We start from the raw sequence: 27,714 nt of genomic DNA on the forward strand, positions 1-27,714 counted from the left end.
AGTCTTGAAATTTTGTAAAAAATTACTTGGTCTGCAGTGGTTTGCACCTGGGGTTTTGCTTTTTAAAATTCGAATTAGTTTTTTTGTAATTAATTTTTAAGCTCAAATTTTGCGTAAATTGCCTATTGAAGGGGTGTTTTTTTTGGAATATATTAATATTATATATCGTACAAAGGGTAGAATTTTCCGCGTTCTACGCAATTTGTTTCAATGCTCTAATTTAAATGCAGCGGGAGTTATTTGCATTTTTAGCTCAAACTTTTTTAGGCTTAGCTAAACTTTAGGCACTACTTTCTTCATTAAATCTATCAGTAAAAAGCGAAGGAGTTGTCCCACAGTTTTCTTTTTGACACCACTAGAAAGATCGGCTTTTTTTTACTCCACATCTAACTCGACCTAAAAAACATTACAAGCCGTTAAAAATCAAGTTCGAATAATCTTAACGCCATTAAAATTATTGATGTTTTATTTGGCGTTGCCATAGTTACGTCTTTTCTATTCGCTTGCTTCTTTTTCTTTTATTCATAAACTTTAAGGGTTTCGATTCTAATGGAAAATCTTAGGCTCAACTCAATTCAAGAACCGAGCTAAAGAGCGACTTTTCAAACGTACAAAACTGCAGTTTTGCAATGCTCAGGAGCCCCTTAGCCCTTACGGCTTTGTAAGTTGGTAGAAGTTATTTTGAAACCCGGATAATGGGTGCTTTTTGTTCCAAAGGGAGCTCATAATGTGTTTTTAATCTGTTTCTTTCTAATTGACGATTGAAATTTTTGCGAATCAAATACGACTGCGAAGCAATCTTCGGGGGTTGGTGCGCGTTAACGAGCAGGGGGCAGAGCCTCTTAGTAATAATAAATGAATAAATAAAACAAAAACAACTGTAGGTTACAATTTTTCGAGGGAAAAAAAGAGCCATTGGTTTTTGCTTCTTGCTGTGAAAATACATGTTTCTGATTGTTGAATGACTCGCGCATAATCCGCCCCGGGGTTAATCGGCTCGCGGATAATCGAAAGTTTACTGCATAAGGATTGGTCATACATATTAAAACCCTGTCCGTGATCTCACGTTCATGGACAGGATTTTGAAAATTTTAAATAAAGAATGTAATTTTTATGCTTTTGAAATAGAATTGCAGTATTTTTGAGTCAAGAGATTAAAAAAAAAGTTCCTCACAAATTAACTTTTTTTGCAATTAAGGATAGCAGTCAGTTGTTGAAACATTAAAAAAAAAAAGAAAGAAAGAAAGAAAAAAAAAGGGAAAAAAAGTGTCCCTCCCCCCTTTCTTTTTCGAATTTCCATTTCGTATAGTTAATTAACCTGTATTTCTAAAAATCATAATTTTCCATACTTTTTCTTTTCTGGTTTTCGAGTCATATTAAATACTACACAAATAAAAAAGGTCTGAGCAATTTTACAAGAATACCTTTCGATAAAAACAAGAATAGCTACGTTGGTTTATTCCATAAGAAAAGAGCGAATAAAAAAGGAATTGTTGCTGAAAAAATAAATTGATTATATACTGCATTAATAAATTTTTTTAAAAAATCTATATATTTATTTGTATTATAAATATAGATTGTTTGTGGTCATTTTATTCGCAAAACTACAATTTAATACAATTTTGGGGAAGAAAAATGCTAAAATAATTTAGTTTTTGAAATTTTACTTATTTTGTTTTTTATGCGTTTTTTTCATTTTATTCGTTTATTTATTCACTTTTTTTTGTAATTTCATAAACTTAGAAAAAAAAGTTTTAATTTCGTCCATAGGTAAGAACATTAAATATTTTAAAACTTAAATAGAGATATTAAAAAATCCCTAATCATTTGATGCACATATTCTACAACACAGTTCTTCATGCAGGATATGTGGTAATAGTCTTATTAAATTTTTACAATCTGTTTAAAATAGCAAAATCTCATCGAAAATCTGACAGATGTATCCTGAAGATCTCTCAAACAAAAAACTCTTATTAGTTCGAATCGATTAATACCTAAGGGGGAAAAAAAGATAGGAAGGAAGACAAGCACATTTTTTTAAAATCACTGGTCAGTTTATTTTATCTGTTTAGTTTTTTCCCCCTTTCAATGGAAGTAAATATTAAGTTATTTTTTTACTAAGCAATCAAGATTGCTGATTGATTGACCTTATTTCGGCCAAAGCCCAAAGTTTATATTAAATCGCTCAGATCTGTTACCTTTGTAATTTGTAGATACCAGTCACTGGAGTCTTTTAAACTACTTTGAATAATAATGCCTACAAAACATTCTTAACTTATATTTCTTTCGGATATTCGTTCTTATTTTATTAGTTTTAAGCACTTAGATACGGTAATACGATGGATATTTCTTCCGGATTGGACATTATAATGTATTCATTGAAAATATGTTATTCATTTTCATTTTGCTTCCTTTAAAATGAAAAGCTTTAATAGCTATTTTTTAACAGTATAGATTTCCGACTGATCTTTTGATTTATTGCTTCATGTATCATGTTTTCTGAAGAGGGTAAAATTTTCGGAAACTATTAAGGAAGTTCGACTCCCCCCCCCTGTAAAAAGTCTTTAAATATGCATACAAAAATTATTATATATATATATATATATATATATATATATACACTGTTAAAACCGGAGGAGCCAGATAGGTGCGATTTTCCACCTTAGGGTGCAAAGACGGAGCCATAGAGAGTCACAGAGGCTAGGAAATATTGTTCCGATATCTTTTAGCACCTTAGTAGATGAAAGAAGGTAATGAAGAGCCATCAGCTCACGCAGTAGCCAATAGCGACTCTTTTCCTCCGCAAAGGTGCCTCGCTGGCACATGCGCTGTGCGGTCCGGCACGAGTTCAATTCAGCCACTTTAATGGCGGATGACGATGCAGCAACGTAGTTGTTGGTACATTAAATTTTCACATTGAATTGAAAACTAAACTGGATTAAAATTCAACATTTCTGGGACAAACCTTCAAAACCTTGCGTAAGTACAGTCATTTAATCATGGTATAACATTTAAGGCTTTCCAACAGACTTTTAGTGTTTTCAGAGTCGAGTTTCAACAAAGTAAACTGAATACTACTTCTTGTTTATAGTTAACCGTTTTAACATAGTGATGTATGGCTTTTTCTATCATGTGTACTATGCTGTTACTTCCTTGTCGCGTCAGCGGTCTCGCGGATTTTCCCCAAAATGTTTATTGTTAGCAATACGAAATAATTAATAAGTAACCGTTATGAAAATTTAGCGATGTAACTTAACTGCTACAGCAGATACACTAAATGTCTTTAACTTCTCAATAAAACAGCTGCGTAGACGTAGCAAAGAAAAAAAAAGACGCTTGGAAAAGAAATCTCTCTGTGTTTCATGCCATGACTCATTACGTAAAAATATTTCGTTTGTGTTATTTCAAAAAAAAAAAAAGAAAAAAAAAAACGAATGCATTGTCTAGACGCGTTTATTATTTTTTTTCTAATTTCTGTTTCCAATGCTTTTTTATTATGTGGGATGCCATAAATTTGTTTCGATTTTAATATCAAAACCTATTTAAAAAAGAAAAAAAAGTGCTTTTTTAGATTACTTATGTTTAAATAGGACCAAATGTCGAACCATATATGTATACGTATCAATATGTTACTCTTGATTAAAATATTTTGAACGTTTATGAAACGCCTGCAATTTATGAAACGATTTGATTTTTCCGTGATTGTAATATAACTGAAAAATTTGAATGTGTCCGTAAATTATCCATAGATGCCTACATTCTTAATTTTTGGTATTATGCTGTAGTAAATGTCAATATCCATTTAAAACTACAGAGCAATTCAAGGGTATTTATGAGAGTTAGAACTCGGATAGAGGAATTGAAGTCATGAACGCTTCTAAATTATGTTGGAAAGTCTGAAATGTGATCAAATGCCTTAAATGACAAATTTTAACCCAAAATCAATTCAATGTGAAAAATGTACCAAGACTTTGTATATCATAAACACAAACAATAAACACAATAATATTCAAAAATGCACACAATACGGGGGAGGGAGGGAAGACGATCTACTGTAGAAATCAGTAACGGTGCCATTTATCTCTCTAAAGGTTCCTTCTTTTCACCGCCGCTGTCTGTCTTTGAAAAGGTGCCCGTTTTTCACCCTAATAAGAGGTGCAATTTCGGCTCCGTATTGGGTGCCGCTGGTGAACAAGCGTTTCACCCCTGAAAGGTGCCGAACGCAACCTGTAGTTTTAACAGTGTATATTATATATATATATATATATATATATATATATATATATATATATATATATATATATATATATATATATATATATATATATATATATATATATATATATATATATATATATATATATATATATATATATATATATATATATATATATATATATATATATATATATATATATATATATATAGATAGATAGATAGATAGATATAAACTGCAACCCAAAATTTTCGGATTACAAACACTCTTGATGGTTTCATGGTAAGGTAGGGAAGACTGGGGATACATGATCCAATAGCCAAAAATGTACCAAAATCATTAAGCAGAGATTTGAAACATGACAATTATATTAAATTTATACTTGTACATAAAAACTGGCAACATTTTTTTTTTCAGCCATTTTGTTTAGCTCAAGAAATGATCGTCTGAATGTGTCAAGGGAAACTTTGCAGCAGAGAAAAAAATTGAAAACTAAAGTGGGGATCAAGTATCCCCAGTCTCTCCCCTATAACTTTTAGACTATTGTTACGATTCATTAGTGTTTTCTTATTTTTTTCGTGGAGGGGGGGGGGGTTGTATTTAGTATGAATTAAACATCTGAAAATATAGTCAAATTATATGTTTCAGGAATACGGAGACCTGTGACTTCAATCTTTGATTGCGAAAACTGTCATTGGTCAGAAACGGATTCAAGTTATTATTTATTTATTGCTTTATATTTATCTCTCCCCCTCCCTTCCCCAAGTTCGAAATAAAACGTGGTGAAGTGGTAGAACATGAAGCTTTGAGAATATTCAAAACCATTACTGCTGACAAAATCATTTATAACTGGAAAAAAAAAACTATATGAAATGATTGGTAAATTAGTTAAATTTCATCTCGATTCATTAATATTTTTTTCCTCCTCATGTATTTTAAAATAATTAAATCTTGCAAGATTTTTGGTTTGAATAAATTTTCAATTTAATTTATTTAAAAAATAAATTTATGCTCAAAATATATATTCCTATTCCAGTAAGTGCACAATTCTTCATGTGTGTGTAAATGGTTCCATTTTCATATACGAGTGATACTTAGTACGCCATGTACTATGTGAACTTCTAAATCAAACGAATTTAATTCATTCCATCATATTGAGACATCAACAGAAACGTCAGAAATAAAAACAAAAATATTTTCATTCAAATTTTTTTATTGAAAAACAATTTGAAATATAAACTGTGAGCAAAGTGCAACTGATTTATCTTTTTATGTACATTAATAAATAGGATTATTTCAAGATTCATCCCAAAATAAATATTTTTCACATTTGATACATAACTTTATCAAAATGTAACAAGAGAAATATATTTGCCGACATAATGTCTATATTTTGCTGAGGCACAACTTTTGAAAGCTTTGAGCATCTCATATTGTGGAAGTCAGATGCATTATTGAAGAAAAAGGCACATTTTCATAAGGCTGCTTTGATCTCCTCCGGTTAGGAGCAGATGCAATAAAATTAGAATTAAATAATCAAATACAAATAGGACAGTTGCTGAAAGTATATTTTCTTCACTAAAGTCACGAGAAAATTCAGTTCAATTGAAAAATAAAACGCAAATTGGAAAATTATAATAATTTTGTTCTATTCAAAATTAAACTAAACATTTAATAATGGCGGAATTGAAGATCACAACAACTCTGTTATTATTTAGCTAAAAATAAATGATCAATACTAAAAGAAGACTGATTAATTTTTTACAATGAACTTATTTTAAGAGTTTTAAATTCATTTTATAATGTGTCAAAGTTATTTCAATCGTTCATTATTTTGTAACGGAATTGCACTTTAAAATATTTTTCACAACGATACAATCGTTCGTCAAGTTGTTGCAAACAATTAAGAGCATTGAAAAATGCAACGTTAAATTTAAAAAATGTTTTTAAAAAAATCTATCAAATACATATGCTGAGAATGAGGGATATTGATTTTTTTTCTGAAAGAAAGTTTTCCCCCTTTTATCAGAATCTTTTCATAATTTTTAAGGAATATTTTTAAAAATTAGGAAAATTTAAACTTAAAAAAAAAGCATTTTTATACTTAGCTGATAAATTTTCAAGGGTTCATTTTTTGAGAAAAGCTTGAAGTGCGTGACAGTTGAGTTTACTACAACTAAATCAAAATGATTATGAAAAAGTGAAATGTGCTTCGGGCAAACATTCATTTACCGCGAAGAAAGAGGCATCATGGCACGGCAAGGATTGAATTCACTTCATTTGAAAAAAAAAAAAAAAGACGCTTGGAAACGTCAGATACATAAAAATTGACTAGCTTGGTAAACAAACACATTTTGAACACACATATGTACAATACAAAATAAATACAATAAATTTGTCAACAAATTGGAAAAAATGGCACAGAACAAAGTGCTGGACGTATTCGTAAAATGCTATTTTAGTCACGAATTTTTCATGATAAATTTCACTCTGTTTACGTTATTGATTGTATTAATTCCAGTGCAACAATAAATTATCTATATAATAATACTAAAAAATTCGTGATATTTTTTCTTTTCCGTACATTTAGAATTGAAAGAACAATATGTAATATTGGCACTTTAAAATTTGTTCAAGACCAAGACACTGGGCAATAGATTTTTTTCCTTTTTTTAAGTTTTTGATTTAGTAAATTGCAAAGATCTCGAAGGCTTTTTAAAGAATTTGGAATTTGTTCATTTTTAAATCTTCAGTACGAAACATTCAAAAGGCGAAATTATAATTTCATTTTTTTTTAAAGCTATATTAAATGATAAACTAAACTATTAACTTCAGAGTTAATTAATAAAATTAAATTAACGTTTAAGACCTAGAAACAGCTTTCCTTTGTAATTTAATACTGAAGTTTTTTAAGAAAATGCTTTCCCAACATTTTCCAATCAGAAAATCTCAAGCAGCTTTAAAATTTTGTGGGATGGAATAAAATTGAACTTTCAACTGCCATCATCATGGAAAAGAAGGCATTGAACATAATTTATTAGTATGGAATTTCTTGATGAATGACACTCAACTTAAACCGGAATTGGGTGGAAAAACTTTACTGTCGAACTCCAAATATCCAAACTCCGATTATCCGAATCGCTTTCAGAATTCAGAAGAAGTAAGGAGAAAACGTACTGTCGATTCACAAAATAATGATTCTGTCTACGCATGCTAAAGTCAAACAGCTTTCTTGGACCGAAATGTTCAGCAAGCAATTACACTTATTTACAATACGGTGTGTACATTGTACACACTGTACTGACGTACATCACTTGTAAGTACACTTAGCATGAAGAGTGTTATCTCTCCGCTTCATTCATTAAAAGTTTTTTTTACAAAATAGAACCTCATTTTCAACATATATTTTAAATACCCTTTTTTGGGAAATGTCCAATTATCCGAGTCGGGCCCGGTCCCAATTGATTTGGATAATTTGAGTTCTACTGTATTGGCAAAATCGTCAATAATCCCTGACGAATCTATATTAATCCCTGACGAATCTATATTAATCCCTGACGAATCTATATTAATGGATAAAACCTTGGTCTGGCTTTTGGATAGAACACATCTTCCCTTAACAATCCCTCTTCTGACAGATCCTTTCATTAATGACCTTAAATGGGTCACTGTGCTCTTGAGAAGTTCTAAAGTCAACTAAGTGGGAGAAGTGAAATAATGAAACCAGCTTCGCTAGAGGGAGAGCTCTAATTAACAAAAGTCAAAGACAACTAGTTGTCTTTCGGCCTGAACCTTGAACCACCCGAGTCAGGAACATTCCTCGGCAACAGGTGCAAGGCAAGGCGGTGACGCCTCCCCAAGACCACAAACAACACATCAACGACCTTCCGACGCTACTGGATGGGACATTTGCGTATAGCCAGAAACAGGTGGGCATTTTTAGGGGAAAGTGGGCCGCTCGAGATTTAAATGGTCCAAAAGGAAGTCGGGAAGGAATTGCGAATTGCTTTGAAAGTTTGGTTAATATTCAATGATAAATACTTGTTAAAATTAATTATTACTGAAAATATTTATAAGAATGCACAAAATATATTTTTCTTAAAGCTACCAACTTCTAAATATATAGAAGGATTATACTTGGAATTATCTTAGACTAACTTAGAAATAAATGACGTAATATGAAGCAAAAGGATGCAAGTATAGTTGGGGCAAACCTAACCTCGCAGCATTGTGAAGGATACTCAAGTTCTGATCACGTCGCTACCAGATTAGGTTTGCTCCAACTGTAGACTTTTTCATTCCGAGTAAAATACGTGCAAAATTTCAACCAAAGGTTACTGTTCATTGAAAAGTTTTTCTACTAAATCATGCTGTATATCTACACTACCATCTCGTGCCCCAAAACTGATGGAAATTTCTCCTATTATTTGTACTAGTTATTTCCCAATTTTAAATTTTGACACTTACACCATTTTGCTTCTTAGATGCTTCAAATTATATGCGACACTCGAATCCACTTAATTGACAAAACACTGGAATTCAGCAAAACTTTTCTTTAATTAAAATACTCGTAGTTAAATGCTTTTGAAAATATTATAAGAATTGAAAGACATTTTTTCTCAAAACTTTCTTGGCTAATTTTTAGTCGATGAAACTATATCTATTTATATAACAAATAAGGATCTATACATTTTTTCCGTAGAAACTTTAAAAAATAAAAAATATAGCATTAATTTCACTAAATAGAACAGAACTTTCCTTCTTTCTAAAGTGAATTTAATAGTAAGACTAGTATTTTTCACACTTTAAATAATATTCGTTTCACTTTTAGGCAAGCATTCAGTCAAAAATCATTCACTCAAACTCAAATATCCTTCCTTCATAAAATTTCTCTGCAATATGAAATACAATTTTTACAATATTTTATAAGTGCGCAAGCAAAATAATGTACACATAAAATATATAATAATACACGCAAATTAAATTGATTTAAATACCCTCTTATCTAAATACTGGTGAAGAAGATATGAACGAAAACTGTGCGAAAGGGGATTACTGAATTTAACTAGTTTCCTATGACATTACTTAGTAGTTGAAGAACATTTTTAGAACTTAATAAGTTAAATGGTTATATTTTCAGCTAAAAACACAATGAATAAAAAATGTTTTTATACTTAAAGTAATTTAGTGCTTTCCACGTAATAGATTAACTTTTAAATTGTGAATTTGGAGTCAAAGATTCGTAGTTTTTTAGACAGAACAATCAAAGATCCAACGAAATAATACAAAATTAGACTAGCTCCTCATTACTTGCTGTTGAGCTTATGAAGTAGGTGAACCAAGTAGTTTAGGTTTAATCATCGAAGTTAATGCAGTGTTCATGAGGGTTATTTGGCAACATGAGAATATGCGTTTCGGAAGAAACGTCCATTTAAGCAAAGTTCACAGGTGAGTTCGAGGGCAGCTGCTGTTGAATTTGAGGTGCTGCTGCGCCTGCGCAACCGCCATCTTCGTGTTTCAACAACAATGACATCCTTGAAAAAGTCTTACTGCATGTTTTGCATCGGTACTTTTTCACCTCAGAATGTGTTTGGAGGTGGGCCCTCAGATTGGACCTATCAGCAAAAGCTCTACTACAGTGGGGGCAGGAAAAGGGCTTCTCGCCAGTATGGGTGCGAATGTGTCCTTGCAGAAGCCAAGGCCTGGAGAAGGCCTTGCCACAAAGCTTGCACTTGCATGGCAAAGTATGCGTCCTGATGTGCATCTTAAGAGCCCCCAGGGAGACGTAAACCTTGTCGCAGTACTTGCAGCCGAAGGACTTCTTTGCCTGTGTGGCACAGTGCATCAGCCTGTGTTTCGACAGTCCGCTGTAGGTGGAATAGCTCTTGTTGCAGTCCGGGCACTGGTATCGAGTCGGATTAGCTTTTGACAAGACGAGATCGCCGTCTTCGGAACTTGGACTAGGGGAAGAGGCGAGGCCAGAGTCGTGGCCATCAGAATACCATCCGGGGTAGACTGTAGGTGGAGATGGACTGGCTGACGTGTTGAAAGTTCTCGGCATTGCTGTTTCGAACCTTTCCCTCGATGGGGAGTAGCGGTCACTATTGGAAGAATTGAGTGGTACAAGAGGTGGGGGCGCCAGAGCACTCTGGTGGTAGCCGGAGTTGTAAGGATACACTTCTGGTTTCCCAGGATAAGGATACACAGGGTAGTTGAAAGGAAGGTAGGAGGACATCACGTGCTTTTGCCACTGAGACCTCGCGGCAGCCATCTCTTCGATTGACTTAGGAGAAGGTTTGATTGCTTTTGGAGCCACCAATGCCCCCGGTTGATGAGAAGAAAGATTCATTGTTGGCCTGGGAGACACCGACAATCCCCGCTCGCTATCGCTGGAGTTCTCGTCTATATTCTTTGGCTTCATACTCAAATCATATGCGCCCTTAGCATCTAAAAATAAAGAGAAAAAGAAATATGTAGCGTATGCTGTGAACCACATTCTGAGCAACATGATTAGGTTATCATTGGAACAAGATGTTAACTAATGGAACGTACTATAAAACACAAATAAACTAACTCTTGGATTTTGGAGTTGCCAAGGAGCGTATGTGAAAGTCAAGCGTTTAATCCCAAAGGTTTCTTTTTAAAATTATAAAACCGTGGTACTTCATTTAATAGGGGTTAAATTGAATGTCTGATATGCTTTCAGGAATGAACTACATTCGTTCATGAATGTTTTATGAAACTAAAATAAAAATAATGTAATATTTCTTGATACCAAATATAGCTAAAGATTTTGTAAAAGAACTAGTCTGAAAAATACATCAATTTCTGAAAACAGTTCAAGCAAAAGCAATTAGTTTTGTTTCGTTAAAACTCTCTGACAAGCTTTCTTTAGTTCTTGAGTTTTGTATAGGTATGCTGAAAAATTAGTTTCTTTTAAAACAACTGGTAATTTAGGGAAAGAAAATATCATACAATTACAGACATCAAACCCCTCTTTTCTTTTTATTTTTATGTTCGAAAGTTCGCAGAATTCTCGTGACTTGTAAGTGGAATAATAAACATAGTAAGTTAAACTTGAGGTTAACTTTCACGTGATTAGTAGTCTCCGTTTTCCTACGTCAAGTGATACCCAATCATGACCCTCTGACGACATGACTTCAAAACCGTTTTATGTCAAAACAATTGATCATGAGTATTAAACTCACGTGACAAAATGCAGATTGGTTTTCTTTTCCTGAACTTCTGACAAATGAAATCATTTTTGAGGAAACACGAAAGCTATTAAGCCGTCATTCCCATGCAAAACATGCGTTGGGATGGAAGAAATAATAACATAAAAATAAAAATGCAAGGGATGTTCTTGGAATCAACCGCCACCTGTCGCTAAGAGTCACACTCAAGGTCAAGCATCCCTCGGAAGGAAAGAAAACATTAAAAAAAAAAAAAAAGCAGCCAAAGCAGGCACTACTCTTTTTCCTGGCTTTTCAGTCAGTGGAGCAGGAAGCCAAAAGGGGGCTTCCATTTCCCAAGGTGTGGTTCATTCACTTGATCTCCAATCGGCTTCCTTTCTGATTTTTCAACACCTTGAGTCCCTCCGCGGAGGTCACGCTATGGTTTATTTTTTATATATATATTTAGCATGCTGCGTTGGCAACACAGAAGCACCTGATGGAATCGGAAGCGCATTTCCGGACGAGAAATCGGGGAGGATGCGACAACAAAGATCGGATTTTTGCTTCTTTTTTTTTTATCTTCCCTATCTTAGAGCTACTACTAGAAGTATATGGGAATAAAATATGGGAAAACAAGTTCAGCATACAGGTGGGGAGGAGTTATGCGAATATTTAAAGGGTTTCGTATGGGACGAACACTTGTAGAGCCTGACACGATTTAGGCAAAAGCATAAGGAATGAAATTAAATAAAATGATAGAAACATCTAAACTCTTCCTGTATTTTACATGCCTTAATATTTTATCCTTTTGTTGCAATGATTTGAATCAAAATTGTTCAAAATTTAGCGAACAGAAAGTTGGAGAAAAAATATTTAACTATACAAATATTTGCGTGAATTTTATTATTTAAAATAAAGGATGCTCTTCTCTTGAGCTTAAAATCTTTTTCTAGTGGTGTAGCCAGGAAAACGTTTTCCGAGGGAATTTTTTGTTGAGCAATCACGATTGCTAATTGTTTTTTACTTGACCGTCCTTGATGTTTTTTTTTCCTTTTTCAACCCCACCGTCCTTTGCAGGCACGGGCCAGGCTGCCTATACATACGCACGCTCATACACATACACAGTCACACAGGTCTACGCACCCACACATGCCTACACATACACAACTATACATGCGTAACCGCCCAAGAGAGGGCTTGGGGGGGGGGGAGGACAGGAGTCGTTTCTAGAAACAATAACTCCAATGAGTAGGGTCCTGTCGCAGTTCGTGATTGCGAAAAACATAATTTGAATTCAAAATTTCAGAAATAAAATTAATTTTATTGTTTTTTTTCTTTTTTTTGGTCATTAATATCTTAGTCATTAACTACAGGCCAAAAAAAGGGAGGGGGGGAATAATTTCTGAGTAACAGGGGGGATGGGGGATACCTCCAAATCCCCTTCTCGTGTGCGACTCTACCATTTTAATTCACTTTTATTTATTTATTTGTTTTAAGAATTCAACTAAAGCAATATGGAGGTAGTGCAAATAATTAGAAAAGAATTAGGTTAATTTTACTATTTATGCTGTTTGCAGTTTAAAAATAATATACAGCCCGAGAGAAATAAAAATAACTTTCCGATATAGGGAGGGAGGCATAACTTTTTGACTGCATGGTTCTGGTTCCACTCTTAGCGTTACTCAGCTCTCGGTCACAAAAATTAATGGTAGTTCCTAGGTAGAACCTATATTCGTTTCAAACATAGTAATGAACAAATTCGAGCCATTTTTTACGTTTGCTAGATGGAACATTAAAAAATAAAAATAATAACAATAAAAATTGCTTAATTTGCCAAATACCCATTTAAGTCAAAAATGTCAATCTCTTGATCTGTAGAGTGTTATATCATCCCTTTAAATTTAAAGATAGATCTTGCTTGATAAATCTGATAAAATCGTTTTTTTGCTGGTACAATTTTCACTTTTTGTAAGGAAAAAAAAAAAACTTCCATAAATTTATGTTACGAATTTGGTATAATAAATGAAAATATATAAGATATATTTTGAGGAAAAATTACATACGTTTTAGAATAACTTTCCTTTAGACTGAAGTTAATTAATCTTTTGGAGCTTTTAACGATCAAGTTTCAACCCATACATATTATTTATTATTCCAGTAGCACAAATTTTAAAAGGCAAGTAATTTTTTGAATTATTATTAATGGTTATTTGGGGGGGGGGGAATTGTAAACGGAATTCATGAAATTTTGGGTAATGACTATATCAATTAAGAGGAACGTAGGTTCTAAAAGAATACAGCATTCTCTTTTTTTTTTCGATTAAATCTTCTAAGTCCATAATCCTTTAATGCATTGATGTAAAAATAAAATTTCTAAATAAATTAATTGCCCTAACCCCCCCTTTTTTGCCATAGAAATAAATCTATTCCGTTTCAAGTAGGCACTAAACCAAATCGCTAGGTGGCGACTTTTATGGGCTCCAAAATTTCGATAAGAATTTTATTAGCTTCCTTAGACGCACATTTAACTAATCACTAGTCAGCTAATTTAAAAACAAATATCACTAATACTATAATGTTTTTTAGCTGAGCTATTAACTAATTTTGAAAAAGTGTTTATTTTTATTCAAAATAAATACTTTCTATTGAAACTAGGGATGCATATCAGTTTTGCCGGATACCGGACGTTTTATATCAATTCAAGCCGGACAACCGACCGTCTGCTGAAGAATGTTTCGTTTTCTCTAATAAAAGTTTTATTCTGTGCATTAAAAAAAAAAACCTTTTACATAATTAACCCTTATTCAAGCAACTTAAGAAATAATAATTCCCAACACATCCAGTCATTATGAGAAAAACATACACAATGAAATAGTGGGTGAAGGGGAAACTACTGCAATGAAATGTTTTGTGAAGCATACTAGTATGAAAATTTTGAAAATGTCCAGAAAGAGTTGAGTGAAAAATAGATTAAATAATTTCCTAACAATTGTTAATTAAGTTGTTTATTTATCGTAAAACTATTTTGGACTTAATGGTCATTCGCTTATTGCCAATTACCCAGCACATCGGCCGAGTCAGTATGTTTACCGGATGTTCGTTGTATTCGTAGTTGAAATCATAAAAGCTAACAACAGTAAACATTACATTTATTTTCATGAAAATAACGAAAAATTAAACCATACTGAAAGAAATATTACTTTATTTTTTAATCCTAACTTGCATTTCATTGCATAAAAAAATATTGTTACGCAAGTTTCCAAATATTAAACAGAATTGTAGTTTAGTTAAAAATATGCATTTACATAAATAAGATTATTTTGAGCCTATGAGTAGAATCACAAACCCCGAGCATTTATTTATGCACAATACAATTTCATAAATTAACCTTTTTTTTTCTAAATATTTACAAACAGGTAATATTTTATTTAGTACCTGCGACATATAAGAAGCATTACCTTTAAGGGAAAATTTATTATTTTATTTGTAGCATTTTTGTAAACAAAAAACTTCATAATTTTTCAGGAAAAGAATCCACATTTTGCGCAACACAATGAATTTTACAAACGATGAATTTTTGTTTCGAATCTTTCAAAAAAAATAAATAAATAAATAAAAATCCAATTATTAATTGTTTTTAATTTAAAGCCCTCATCTTTCCGTCGCTGAAGTAAATCAAAACAGAAAAGTTGCAAAAAACAAGTTTTATGGATGAAATATTGGACGAGAGATTCCAACCCGGTAATGTTGCTTCACTGCGCGTATCATGGAAAACAAGAAAGCCCTCCTAGCGCCCATATGTCTAGACTTGGAGGCAGATACCTAACGTTCACAGATGATTCTTTTTATTGTACAAAAAAATTTTGTTTGTAATGTCGTTGAATTTAGTTCGGTTTTCAAAATCGAAAGAATAATTTTACATCGAATTTTCCCTAAGAAACAATATTAATCGGAAAAATTCGATGTAAAAACTCTTAAACTATGCAGTTACAATACAAAGTAAAGTTTTTGAATTTTATAACTTATATCGTATACATGCAACACAACTACGCAAAGCATATTTAAAGCAATTAATATTTTCGGTTGAAAATAATTTTTAAAAATTCATAAAAATCCGCAGAAAACTAAAAATACAGATATCAAATTTTTTAGAACTTCGTTTATTTTGCGAATCCGTGTTCCAAAAACAGTATTGATAGAAAACTTTTCCTTAACCAATACAGAGATATAAAACAACGTATGTAAAGTTTGGCAGACGATAGTTTAAAAATGTATAAATATAAGTTTCTCTTCTTAAAATTCTTTCTTTTCTTAAAATCACTTTTAACTCGCCGACGATATTTTTCACACATTAATTGACTGGTATGTGAAAGTTATTTATTCATGAACTTTTTCAGAATACATTAACTTTCTATTGTTAGGTTTTAGTTACATTTGATGATTATAAGTTTTCTTATTCGTAGATATTTCAGTTTTGTAAACAGTAGGCCATTTGCAAAACATCATCTTGCCAAATAGAATCATAATTATTTAACAATAAACATGCTTTGAAAATTCCCATGAATCTTGGCAGAAATTTCTCGCTACTTTTGGATATTTTTTAAAAATTAGCAGCAAGTGTAGTATTTTTTTTACATAGAAAGAACCATCTCATTATATCAAAATAAATTTAATCTTTTTTTTCACATTTAAGAAACATCTAAAACTTGCTTCACTAACTACAAGTACAACATGATTTAAAAAAAAAAAAACTTTTCCCGCAATACTGTTAGTTAAAATAAATATTTTTCTTCAAAAATGTTACCATTTTACATTAATTGCACCCTATTACTTTTAGACATTTATCCATTACTAGCTTTACTATTATATCTTGTTAATCCTTAACAAAATCAAAAACATATATTAGTTGCACGAGCAACGTTTTTTTTTTAAAAATGAATCCATGCTATTGTTGTTTTTTTATTACATTTTACATAGAAATTACTAAAATGTCACCATTACATTAATTGCATTCCATTACTTCGATATATTTTACCATAACCAGCTTTAAACATCATATTTTTTCATTAAACCTTAACATAATCATAATTCGTAACAATATTTTTTCATGGCACGTACAATGCAACAAAATTTAGCCTACGTTATTGTTGCTTGTTGAAAAAATATTTTTCTTTGAATTATAAAAACATAAAAACATTTTATTTCACTAATTGCATTAAATTATTTCTGGGTACTTTATTATATCCCAGTTTGTCTATCCTCAACAGTTTTAAAGAGAAGACATATCTTAAGCTTTAAAAATTAATTCTTCTCATTGTATTCTTTCTGGATATTTTACTATTTCTAAATTTAACAATGATAGCTTGAAAAAAAGACATTATCTTACGTTCTAAACGTTAATTCTTTTCGTAGCACTATTTTTACCATCGCTAGGTTTAACTATCATTATTTCATTTACCTTCAACATAGTTTCATAAAAAAGACATGTCTTAAACTTTTAAATTGAATTTTTATTTCTAGACATTCTACCATCTCTAAGTTTAACTATCATTAGACTTCATAAATCCTCAACATAGTTTAAAAGAAAAGACATGATCTTACATTTTAAAAATTAATTCTTCTCATTACATTATTTCTAGATATTTTACCATCCCTAGGTTAGACTATCAGAACTTCATTAATCCTCAACATAGTTTTAAAGAAAGGACGTATCTTAAACTTTTAAAATTCATTCTGCTCATTGACTTATTTTTCAATATTTTACCATATCTAGATTTCATTACTATAATTTAAATAATCCTTAACATAGTTTGAAAGAACACGAACGAATCTCAAGCTTTAAATGTTAATTATTTAAAGTTAATTTTTAAAAAAATGTATTACCTTTGGAAACAATCGTCAGCGGGGTAAACTGCGGTCGGGAATTATCCATTTCGTCAATGTCATTCGAATCATCGTCTGTCCAACTGGCTTTGGAAAGCGATAGTCCATTGCGAGCACACTGCTGTTTCTTCTTGATGAGGAACGCACGCGGCATGGTCACTGACAGATAGCAAAAGTCCGAACGAAGACACAAAAATCCAGAAACCTCGGGAGGGAATCACACGGGACGAACACAACACATTCGGGAAAACGAAGGAACGGATCCGATCGAGGAACAGAGATCTGATCGAGGCAGCTACAGGACGGTTACTGAATCCCAGATCTTCATCCGCTCAGTTTTTCAAGGCTTCCTCTTTCGAAGCAGGTGGACAGATCCACCAATTGGGAGCAGCCTTCAGGGGTTCGGAAGTCCTCCGTCCCCTCTATCTGGAGGGGGATGAAAATTTTCGCGGTGTCATCTGGCTTCAACGAGCGTGAGTGAACGAGGAGAGGGGAAAGGTGGCACGTGCGGGGACCCCCCTCGTTTGTCGGATACAGGTGTCGTTTTGCCCTTCCTCTCTCGTGTTCGGTTCCGATGTCGGGGGGTTTTTTTTATTGTTATTTTTTTAAACCTCAGACAGAAATTTAATGTTTCATTTTATCGAAAATAATATAACGCCGTTTACTTGGATCAGTGGTTAATTGAATCAACCCCTTTAATGAATCGAATTGCCAAAAACAGAATAAAATCCAGCTTTATTGAACTAGCCGCTTTATTGAATCAGCCGCTTTATGAAATCAAAACTGTAAAGAACAACCGTGATTCATATAAGCGGCGACCACTGTATTTTTTAAAGACATGACGCATATTGTTTCAACTGGCTTTTGAAAAGCTAATTAAAACAACACGAAATATTAAAATAATAACGCGAAAAGTTTTCGTCTGCTGCGAAGCAACTGATATTTGTCGCCTGAATTAAATTATCGTCTGCGACATTTATTATTTCAGGTTGTATTTTGCCTCCCTCGTGTTCGGTTTCGATGTCGGTTGTTATTTTTTTTTTAAACCTTAGACAGAAATTTAATGTTTCATTTTATCGAAAAGATATATTTTTTAAAGATCGTGTTTAAAGACCGCCAGTTAAAGCATATTGTTTTAACTGACTTTTGAAAAGCTATTTAAAATATCAACACAAAATATTAAGATAATAACACGAAAAGTTTTCGTCTGCTCTGAAGCAACTGATATTTATTCCCTGAATTAAAATTATCGTCTGCGACATTTATTATTTCAGGCTGTATTTTGCTTCCATTGTTGTTTCAGTGACTTTTTTTTAGTGACAGCACTTGGTTTTTCATTTCATCATTTGCTGGTCCAAATTCGGTGTTGTTTTGATTTCATTTTGAAGATAAGCGTTTATAATATATTTTCGTGGATACTAATTGTTCTAACAGTTAGTTAAGTAAGAGAGATGGTCGGAATTATGTTCCATTATGTGCTTCCTATATTGTTATTTTGATAAGTTGCCCCCTTACATCCCTTTACTTCTCGCTGCCTCATTTGTCTTTTAATTTCTTAATGCAGACACATACTAGCAATTCCGAAAACAGTGTTCTAAAATTACATTTTTGGATCATGTATTCATTTCTCTATTGAAATTTAAACACTGCACGCAGCAGAAAAATCTAATTGCAGCGGTAAGGCGAAAATAAATATAAGACGAAATTTTCGAAATAGCAGTTAGAAGATTTGAATAAATTATTAAACATTTTATAGGTACAAACAGCCAGTTTTAAAATAAATAAAAGCCATGATATAAAAATGTTCGAGCCACTATTTGCTAAAAACTTTATGAAATTTAAATAAAAAAGTTTTCCAAAACTCAGGAAATTATATTTGAAAATTATACTTTTAGAACTTTGAATATTTATTTATTTTACTTAAAAAAGACTGCACATCTTCATAATACAGGAAAATTCAGTTTTGGTGACAAAGCTAAAATAAAAATAATACAATGCGAGTAGCAATTAGAACGAAATAAGGGTTTAAAAGTAGGGGAATGTGGGGCAAAGTGAAATGGTGAAGAACTATGTAGTAACACATGTAGTCCATTCCAGTGAAGAAAAAATTAACTCTAAAAATCAAAGACTATGATAATGCAAGCAATTTTCAAAAAATGATACTCATATTGTAATATTTTGTTGAAAGTCGAAAATTATTATAGTTATTATTAAATGATGAAGTTCATGTAATTAACATTTGAAATATTAATTGAGACCTTCTAATATTCGGTGGAGTAGTTATTTAGTTAATATTAAGCTTATTTGTACTTTAAATATTTTGTACAATTAGTTAAGTACATGCGGGGCAAAGGGAAATAGTTTATTTTATTTACTCGCTCAATCATTTACTAAATCACTTACGTATTCATTTGTTCATTTATTCCTTCACATTCCGTCATTTAGTAATTCATTAATTTATTCATTCATTCACTTATTTTTGTTATTCATTCACTCGTTTACTCACTCGTTTATTTGTCATCATACATTAATTTATTTAATTATTCGAAAAAAAAATTTTAACGTCTTTTCATTTACAAACCTTTTATTTACTCATTCATTTGATCAAAAATATTTTTTACTATCGAATAGAAAACATTTCATTACAAAAATATTTCATTTCTCACTTTGCCCCGTGAAAAAAAAAAATAAATAAATAAATAAATAAAAAAAATCCCCCCCTTTTTTTAACGAAAATTTACCGTCAAAAATAAAAAGTAATATTTAAATGTAAGTTTCATTACAAAATACAATGTTCTTTCTTTATGTGCTGTAATTTTCAAAACAAATTTCCAATTTGTTTATTTTGAAAAAGCTCAGTCATCATAACTATTTCACTTTGTCCCACATTCCATTACAAACATCTAGTTTAAAATCAGTAAATGAGGTATTAAAAACCTCCAATCCAGTACTCGTTGAAAATTGTGTAAAATGTATATAAACAAAAACTTTCAATCAGTGTACTCATTCAGCATACTTACTTGTTTTAAGCACACTTTAAGATTTTTTTTTTTTTTTGTAATTTTCAAAAAAACGTCGATTAATCGGTAAAAATTGGTTGATTACCGATTACTGTTTAAAATCCACTTTGGAACCCTAAAATATTTTTTCCCCTCTACATGTATTTTTTTCTTCGTTTTTGAGGTTGCCTAAAAATCACAGCACTTAAATTAGGTGAAATGCGATTCGTCTAAAAGTTCTCTTTAATAAATGCAATTATAACAATACAAGTGAAAAAATTTTTTTCTTTCACTAGCTGTTTGTGAACCGTATGAAAATCGCTCGTCGATCGCTGATGGTCCGCGGACCACAGGTTGAGAATCACTGTTCTAGGAATCCAAGCCCGAGCAGTCAATGCCATCTGATTTAAGTCAGAAAGGTACGGCTACCACTTACAAAGCACTAATAATTAAATCACTTAAAAATTTGATGGATCTTATTTCAGTTAAAGCAGGGGTGCCCTCCCCTCAAGAGCAAGGACACCTCCCTAAATATCGTGACCCCCTCCCACACCAAAATAAAATAAAAAAAGAAAAAAAAACAAGATCTCCTCGCAAAAGGAAAAATACCCCTCAAAACACCCCTTCCCCCTAAAAATTTCAATGGCGCAGACTGCGCAATGAACCCAGGAAGTAATCTAAAAATAATTGCATAATTTTACCAACGGACACTATCAAGCTTTCTTTGATTTACCAGAATTTCAAAACAAGCGTAAGCATTCATTGCAAAATAATGATTTTTTTTTTTTTTTTGTATTTTAATAAAGCATCTTAACGGGTTGAATTTTTTTGTGAAGCACTGATGAAAGGGTTTCCTGTAACTTCGACACAAATATATTATAACAATAATCATGGCTTACATCATATAAAAACTCGTTGTACATTTAAGACTTAAATAATGAACACAAAATTACGCAGTAAGTTTTTCCCCTTTAACAATGTTTTTTTTTTTTTTCTTTTCTTTTTTCTGCTCAAAAATAATCGTTTTCATTTCTCATTACCTTAGTTTTACAGATGAAGTTAGTTTAAAGAGTAATTTCGATTCAATATACGAGTTTTACACGCTTTGCATCAAATTTTGATATTACACCCGATTCTGCCTGTCAAGTTCAAACAGAATCTGAAAAAATAAATGCCGGCGCCAAGAGTACGTTGATATTGAAGTTCCAGACTAACGTTTTGTTGCAAGTTACGGCTTGTATTTGAAAAAGTACAAAAAATGATTCCAATATTCAGGTACAACCGTTTGCATGAAAGGAGATCATGTGTTTGATTTCCTACTATTGGCGCCGCATCTCTCGCGTCATAGTTACGCTGATTTTAAAATTGCGTATCTTGAATATGAATAATGTAGCATTAAACGGTCAACCCTCATTCATCTGGACCTTAATAAATCAGACTGCCCCTTATTTGCACAACCATGTAGCAAGGGCGCCCATATAGGGGGGCAAGAGGGGGCTCAAGCCCCCCCCCCAGAAATTGGAACTTCCTTGCTTTTAGTACTTTTTTCTTTGGAAAAATGTGAAAACATTTCTTCTCAGGCATTGATGAATAATTTATTAAAAATGTCAAAACTTTAATAACTCTAATCTGTACTGAAATCGGTTTCTATGGGGAAAAGATCCTGATAAACCACGGGGAAAATATCTGAGTCCCCCCTCCTTAAAATTTCGCAAATGGGCGCCCTTGCCATGTAGATGCACATCATATGAGGCAGTGAGAAGCAAAGGGATGTAAGTGGCAAAATTAAAAATTTGGAGAAAATCAGTACACATGGTAGGTGAACCCCTCCTCTATCTTGGGGCAAGATATAGTATTAGTTACCCTGGTAGGTTCCGGTACACAACTTGATTTAGAAAAAAAAATTCAATGAAAGCCTACCTAGGATCTGATCTTTAAACGCGTTGTACTCGAAACTTCAATATGTCCACTTGCATCCCTTTGCTTCTCACTGCCTCATATGGAAAAAATCCACCGTCTTGAATTTTAAGTACAATTTTTACTTTTTGCAGTAGTACATTATTTCCCAACTGGTGGTGCGCGAACCCCTAGGGGTTCTTCAAAGAGAGTCAAGGGGGTTCGCAAAAATAAAATTGTAATGGCGGAGTTTGAAATCACTAAAAGCAAAAATGTAACGCAAAAATACACCCTAGAATTCATTTATGAAAATATATTTACTGTACTTTTTATGATTTGATAGTGTAATAACAATAATGTAAGTAATAACAAATAAAGAGAAAAAGCTTGTCGCTTTACTTCGTTTTGAGCATCGAGGTAGCTGAACGGATCGAAATAGGCGATGAAAAGTGATGATCACGAGTACGTTAATCATAACTTCATCATGCATTTTTATTCAGTTTTAACTCACAGTGGTGAGTGAACAAATGAAAGGAGTGATGAATTTCGATAAGACCCTTTCACATTACGACCTGTAGTTGACCGTTGCTGATTTTGAGCTTATCTGCTTTCCACCTGATAAAGAGTAGGTCGAAAGTTCTACCAGCAATGATCCGTTTTTTTGACCCAGCATGAGGATTCCCTCCCCCTCCCCCCACTTCTTTTAAGTCTAATGTCGGCTATACAATTCTCCTATTTAGAGTGAAATAATTTTGTTTTCATTTCCTTTAAAAACTATTGTGTAACGGGGGGGGGGGGGGAGTATTATCCAAACTTTTGTTTTTTACTCGTTGCTTAATATTGCAAAACGGGTTCGCCAAATTCTTTTGGTTTTGAAAGGGGTTCGCACAAGGAAAAAGTTTGGGAACCGTTGCAGTAGTACATAGTTTGTTTAGGGATTTCGGAGTAATTTATAGTTTTATTTTGTTTAATTTAATCTGGATTTTCATTAATTCGGACGACCTAGACCCCCTATGTAGGCTTGCCAGACATCCCGGTTTTCAGACAAAATCCCGGTGTCCCTCCCGGCCGGTTTCCTTCACGTTCCGATAAAAGATAAATTTGATTACAGATGACCAAAAAAGCCTAAAAATAATTAATTGCGAAGGATTATTTCAAACTAGTGGTACCCGCACGTCTTTGCCCGTAGTAGAAAATTAAAACCTCATTTGGTTCGCCTGTAAATTTACAAATAATGGATGATGAATTTCTCGCCGATTTGCTATGCTTGCCCGTGTTACGGTTCCACGTTATGATAATTTGGTAATTTACTCGCCCACGTTGTGATAATTTGCTCGGTGAAAAGTTCTTAAAATTGGAACAGAAAAAGAACAAAATCGAATTTTCGAAAAATCGCTTCGAGGTGCACACCGCCATCCTATAAACTAATTCTGTGCCGAATTTCATGAAAAATCGGTCGAACGGTCTTGGCGCTACGAGCGTTACAGAGATCCTGACAGATATCCAGACATCCAAACAGAGAGGCTCTCAGCTTTATTATTAGCAAAAAAATAGTAACTTTGTCCTTTTTGTACCTCAGAGCCAGACTGACGTAAGTTCAAAAATTGCGATTCTCTGTTTATTACTGCATTGTATGAAGAATCCTAGTCCACATCGGGCCATGCAAGCGCAATTCTATAAATAAAAGAGAAAAAAAAAATCTTCTATAATTATTTACCAGTGTTAAAAGAGCCTCGCGGCCTAGCATTTGCATGCGTCAGACAAATGTTTTTCCTATTTCCTGTAATGTAGCTATTATGTGACTTAAGCTCTGAGTCTGGCTCTGAGGAACAGATTTGCAACATTGACTTGTAAAATTAATATCGGATTAGATTGTGAGGATTTTTACAACAAAACTAAAAACAAAACACTTTCTAAAAAAGTTCTAGCCAATGCAAAAATCATGTACAAACTGTTCAAACATTTATTCCTCATTCAAAGTGTTTCTTCTTACTAAATAACTTTAAAATATTAACATGTGGGAAATGAAATATTTAAATGTATCTGCTTGCGTCACATGTATTATTTATTACCCCTCATTTAGGCTCATAATTAGTAACCATTTATTCATAGCATTAAAAATGAACTGCCCTCTATAAACACTCACAAAACCAACGAGGGGTGTGTGTGTATTCTTTTGACTACTCTCTACGCTGGCGGGGGGAGAGGAGGGGTAGATTTTCCGAAATGTTTTTACATTTTAGAAAAGAAAAAAGTACTAAAAGGAAGGAAGTTCTAATTTCTAAGAGGGGCTCGAGCCCCCCCCCCCCCCTTGCCTCCCTATATTGGCGTCCTTGAAGAGAAGACTGGCTTAATCAATGCTTATCAGCTTTAACTTATGTGTTTATCAGTCCACGATCTAGCCATCTAAAACTTATATTAATTCAACACTGTTTGCGTTTTATCATACTGTAAATCCTCATAGATATAATAGTCAATGATCGAGTAACGCTCCTCACGTCACCAACGATGAAATTCGCAGCACGGCGTGATAATTTGATAATATGTATTGGTAATGATTGATATACGGGGAAACGCTTTATTTTGACAAGGCTGAACTGGATCCGGTAACCTAACTGTTTTACTGGTAAGGATGTCATTTTAGGAGAATGAAGAAATGAAAAAGAGGTCAACAATGAATGCTATCTACTGGAGTTTAGGGTTAATCCACCGGAGTGAGGGTTGAAATTTCAACTATCAAAATATCACCAAACAGGCAATTGCTTCGTTCAAATGTAGAAACAATTTTCACCCGTCATACCTTGACGGGCGATTTTCTAGTTTTAAGAATAGGCAGGTTATGAATTAAAGTGAAGTGAGCCAATCAAGTAAATAAAAAAACCAAACATACATGTGTGCCTAAAATAACATCTTTTCACTTTGTTCTACGTTCTCTATCATCACACCATACGGCCTCCTGGAGAAGCTGCTCCAATTCAAATCGAAAACACGGACGATTCTTCCACGATACCCCTTCCATCACGCCTCCCGGCATCCTTTTTTAAAATATTTCAGTGGGGAGGGGAATTTTTGAAATGAAACTACCCTCCTTTCCTACCTTTTGAGCGCGGAAAAGAACAGCTGTAGGAAATCCTCCCCCCGACGTACCCCGTTTGTTTTACCTCAACGCTCCCGCAGGAAACGGGAAGGTGCAAAATCCGGGCAAAAGCGCGCGTTTCCTCTTTTTATGGCTGAGGAGCCTTATCATCGCTGCTCCGGTCCAACAGTCAGAGGAGGTTCTAATAACGGGATAGGGGTGCTTGCACAATGGTGGGGGGTTTTATGGAAATTTCACAAATCAGACGAAGGAACGTTGCATTTGGAATATTAACATTTCTTGGTTTGATGATGGAGGGCTTTTCAGCCCGTAATTGCACTGAGACAGGAGAGCAACGAGGGGGAGGGGGCACGAGCGGGACGTTCGCCCCGGGTGCCAAGACATGAGAGGGCACCATAAACTAAGCTTTTGCTAGATTACAATTTAGTTTTTTTTTGAGCAATCACGATTGCTTATCGTTCTCACTTGACTGTCCGTGGCGTTACGATGATTTTATTTCCCCCCCGCCTCCCTCTGCAGCAACACCGTCCACCGACTCCTCCCGATGCTGCTCCTCTAGCGAAAACAGTCTCCAGGTTGCGTCCATATCCTACACTTACACGCACGTACACACACACACACAAACACATACACACACACAAACACATACACACACACAAACACATACACACACACAAACACATACACACACACAAACACATACACACATACATACGCCTACACACATAATCAAACACATACACACATACATACGCCTACACACATACACAAACATACACACACACAAACACATACACACACAAACACATACACACAACTACCCACGCACTCATGCCTGCACACAGACACAAACACATGTGCCTACACACACATACACATTCCCTCATACCTGCACACAGACATAAACACACATGCCTACACACACATACACATACCAGTACACACAAACACACATACCCCCCCACACACATAAACACACACGCCTACATACACACACACTCGTGATCGCGAAAAACATAATTTGAATTCAAAAGGTAAAAATTCAAATTAATTTTAATTTTTTTTTTTTTTTTGAATTTTTTATATGTTATTCTTTTTTGAAAATGCTAACATACTAGGGTAAAAGTGGGAGAGACGCCATACCTTCAGAAAATCAGGGTTGGAAAAAGATATGGCTATATTTCTCACTATTTTTATTTACTCATAGGCGCTTCTTTCTTAACATGTCAGTTCTTGTTCGAATACGTTTGAGTATGACGCGTGTATGACGAAAAGATTATTTTCAAACGAGCATTTTTCGACGAAAATTTTGAGTGGCAGCGGTTTCAATAAGGTTAAAATGTAAAACAAAGACACCGTAAAATAAGAACGGGTTTTAATGCTTGATAAAGTTGTTATTAACTTATTTCAATTACATTTTGCAATATATGTTAATATATTTACGTACTTGATACCTATGTGGCATCTCTCCCACATAATAAGGAGAGATGCCAAACTTTTCAAACGTGTAAATGAAGGGGTGTTTAGTTCATTAGTTTTTGTTTTTAGAAATCCGAGAAGATACGTGAGGAAGCATGCGGTAGTCAGGGGGCAGTGGAGTCAAGAGAACTTAGTTCCGGCTATTGAAAAAGTTTAAAAAAAAAATAGAAATTTCGAAAAATGAAGTTAAAAAACTTATTAAATGCCGTGGGAAACCTACATCAGGTTTCAAAGCTTGTGGAATATTCCCACTCTATCCTAATGCTATTCCAGATCATTTCTTTTCTATGTCTGATTTAATTGAAGTAGCTACTCCTGACATTCCTCTTGAAAGTGCTGCCACTCCAGCTCTGTCTCCACAAAAACCATCAACTTCCAGACAAACATCCATCAGCGGAGAAACCCCTACAAAGATTCTTCAGAAGTCTTATCCAATCCCAAAACTACCTAGCTCGGCAGTGAACCGGAAACATGTGCTTGTGCGCGCGGAATGCAGAGAAAACTATTATTTAACAAATAAATAAATAAATAAATGTTCTTTTTGCCAAAAATGGCTGCATGAGTCATGTAGAATGTACGCTCGCATTGTAATAATTGTAGTAGAGAAATAATCCGCAAAAAGTTCAAAAACAAGGAATAATAACATATATGACATCTCTCCCATACTGTGTGGAAGAGATGGACCGCTGTCAACTTTCAATTTTTATTTTTTATTTATTTTTTATTCAAGTCTAAAGCTAGTTAAAGGTAATTTAAATACTTAATAATAGTGTAACTTTAAAATAAAACATACCACGTTGATTTATATTGCATTTTAAATTTTTTATCTAATTTCTACACAAAGTATGGCATGTCTCTCACTTTTACCATACTTTCCAATTTTTAATTTTTCTCTATTTATTTAATTATTTTATTCATTTTTGACTTTTCTTTTGTTTTTAGCGATACTTTTAAGATGCATTAAGCCTT

The 27,714-nt window shown here is 33.3% G+C and overlaps 1 protein-coding gene across 1 annotated transcript; it reads right to left on the reverse strand.

Annotated features, from left to right (window-relative positions):
• Positions 1-9,647: 9,647 nt before the first annotated feature.
• On the reverse strand, positions 9,648-17,428 carry LOC129226417 (protein snail homolog Sna-like). The gene is made up of 2 exons (XM_054861017.1): positions 17,275-17,428; positions 9,648-10,663 (listed from the first exon to the last, which is right to left on the reverse strand). The coding sequence occupies exons 1-2, from the start codon at positions 17,426-17,428 to the stop codon at positions 9,648-9,650; spliced, it is 1,170 nt and encodes a 389-aa protein (XP_054716992.1).
• Positions 17,429-27,714: the final 10,286 nt, after the last annotated feature.

The sequence above is a fragment of the Uloborus diversus genome, chromosome 7 (genome assembly GCF_026930045.1).
Source record: "Uloborus diversus isolate 005 chromosome 7, Udiv.v.3.1, whole genome shotgun sequence".
Classification (NCBI taxonomy): Eukaryota; Metazoa; Arthropoda; class Arachnida; order Araneae; family Uloboridae; genus Uloborus; species Uloborus diversus.

Bases quoted from the DNA above. Each gene is read 5' to 3' on its own strand.
- LOC129226417 (XM_054861017.1), bottom strand. From the start codon at position 17,428: ATGCCGCGTGCGTTCCTCATCAAGAAGAAACAGCAGTGTGCTCGCAAT. The intron at 10,664-17,274 runs GTAATACATTTT...CTTTATTTTTAG, and splicing joins GCTGACGATTGTTTCCAAAG to ATGCTAAGGGCGCATATGAT.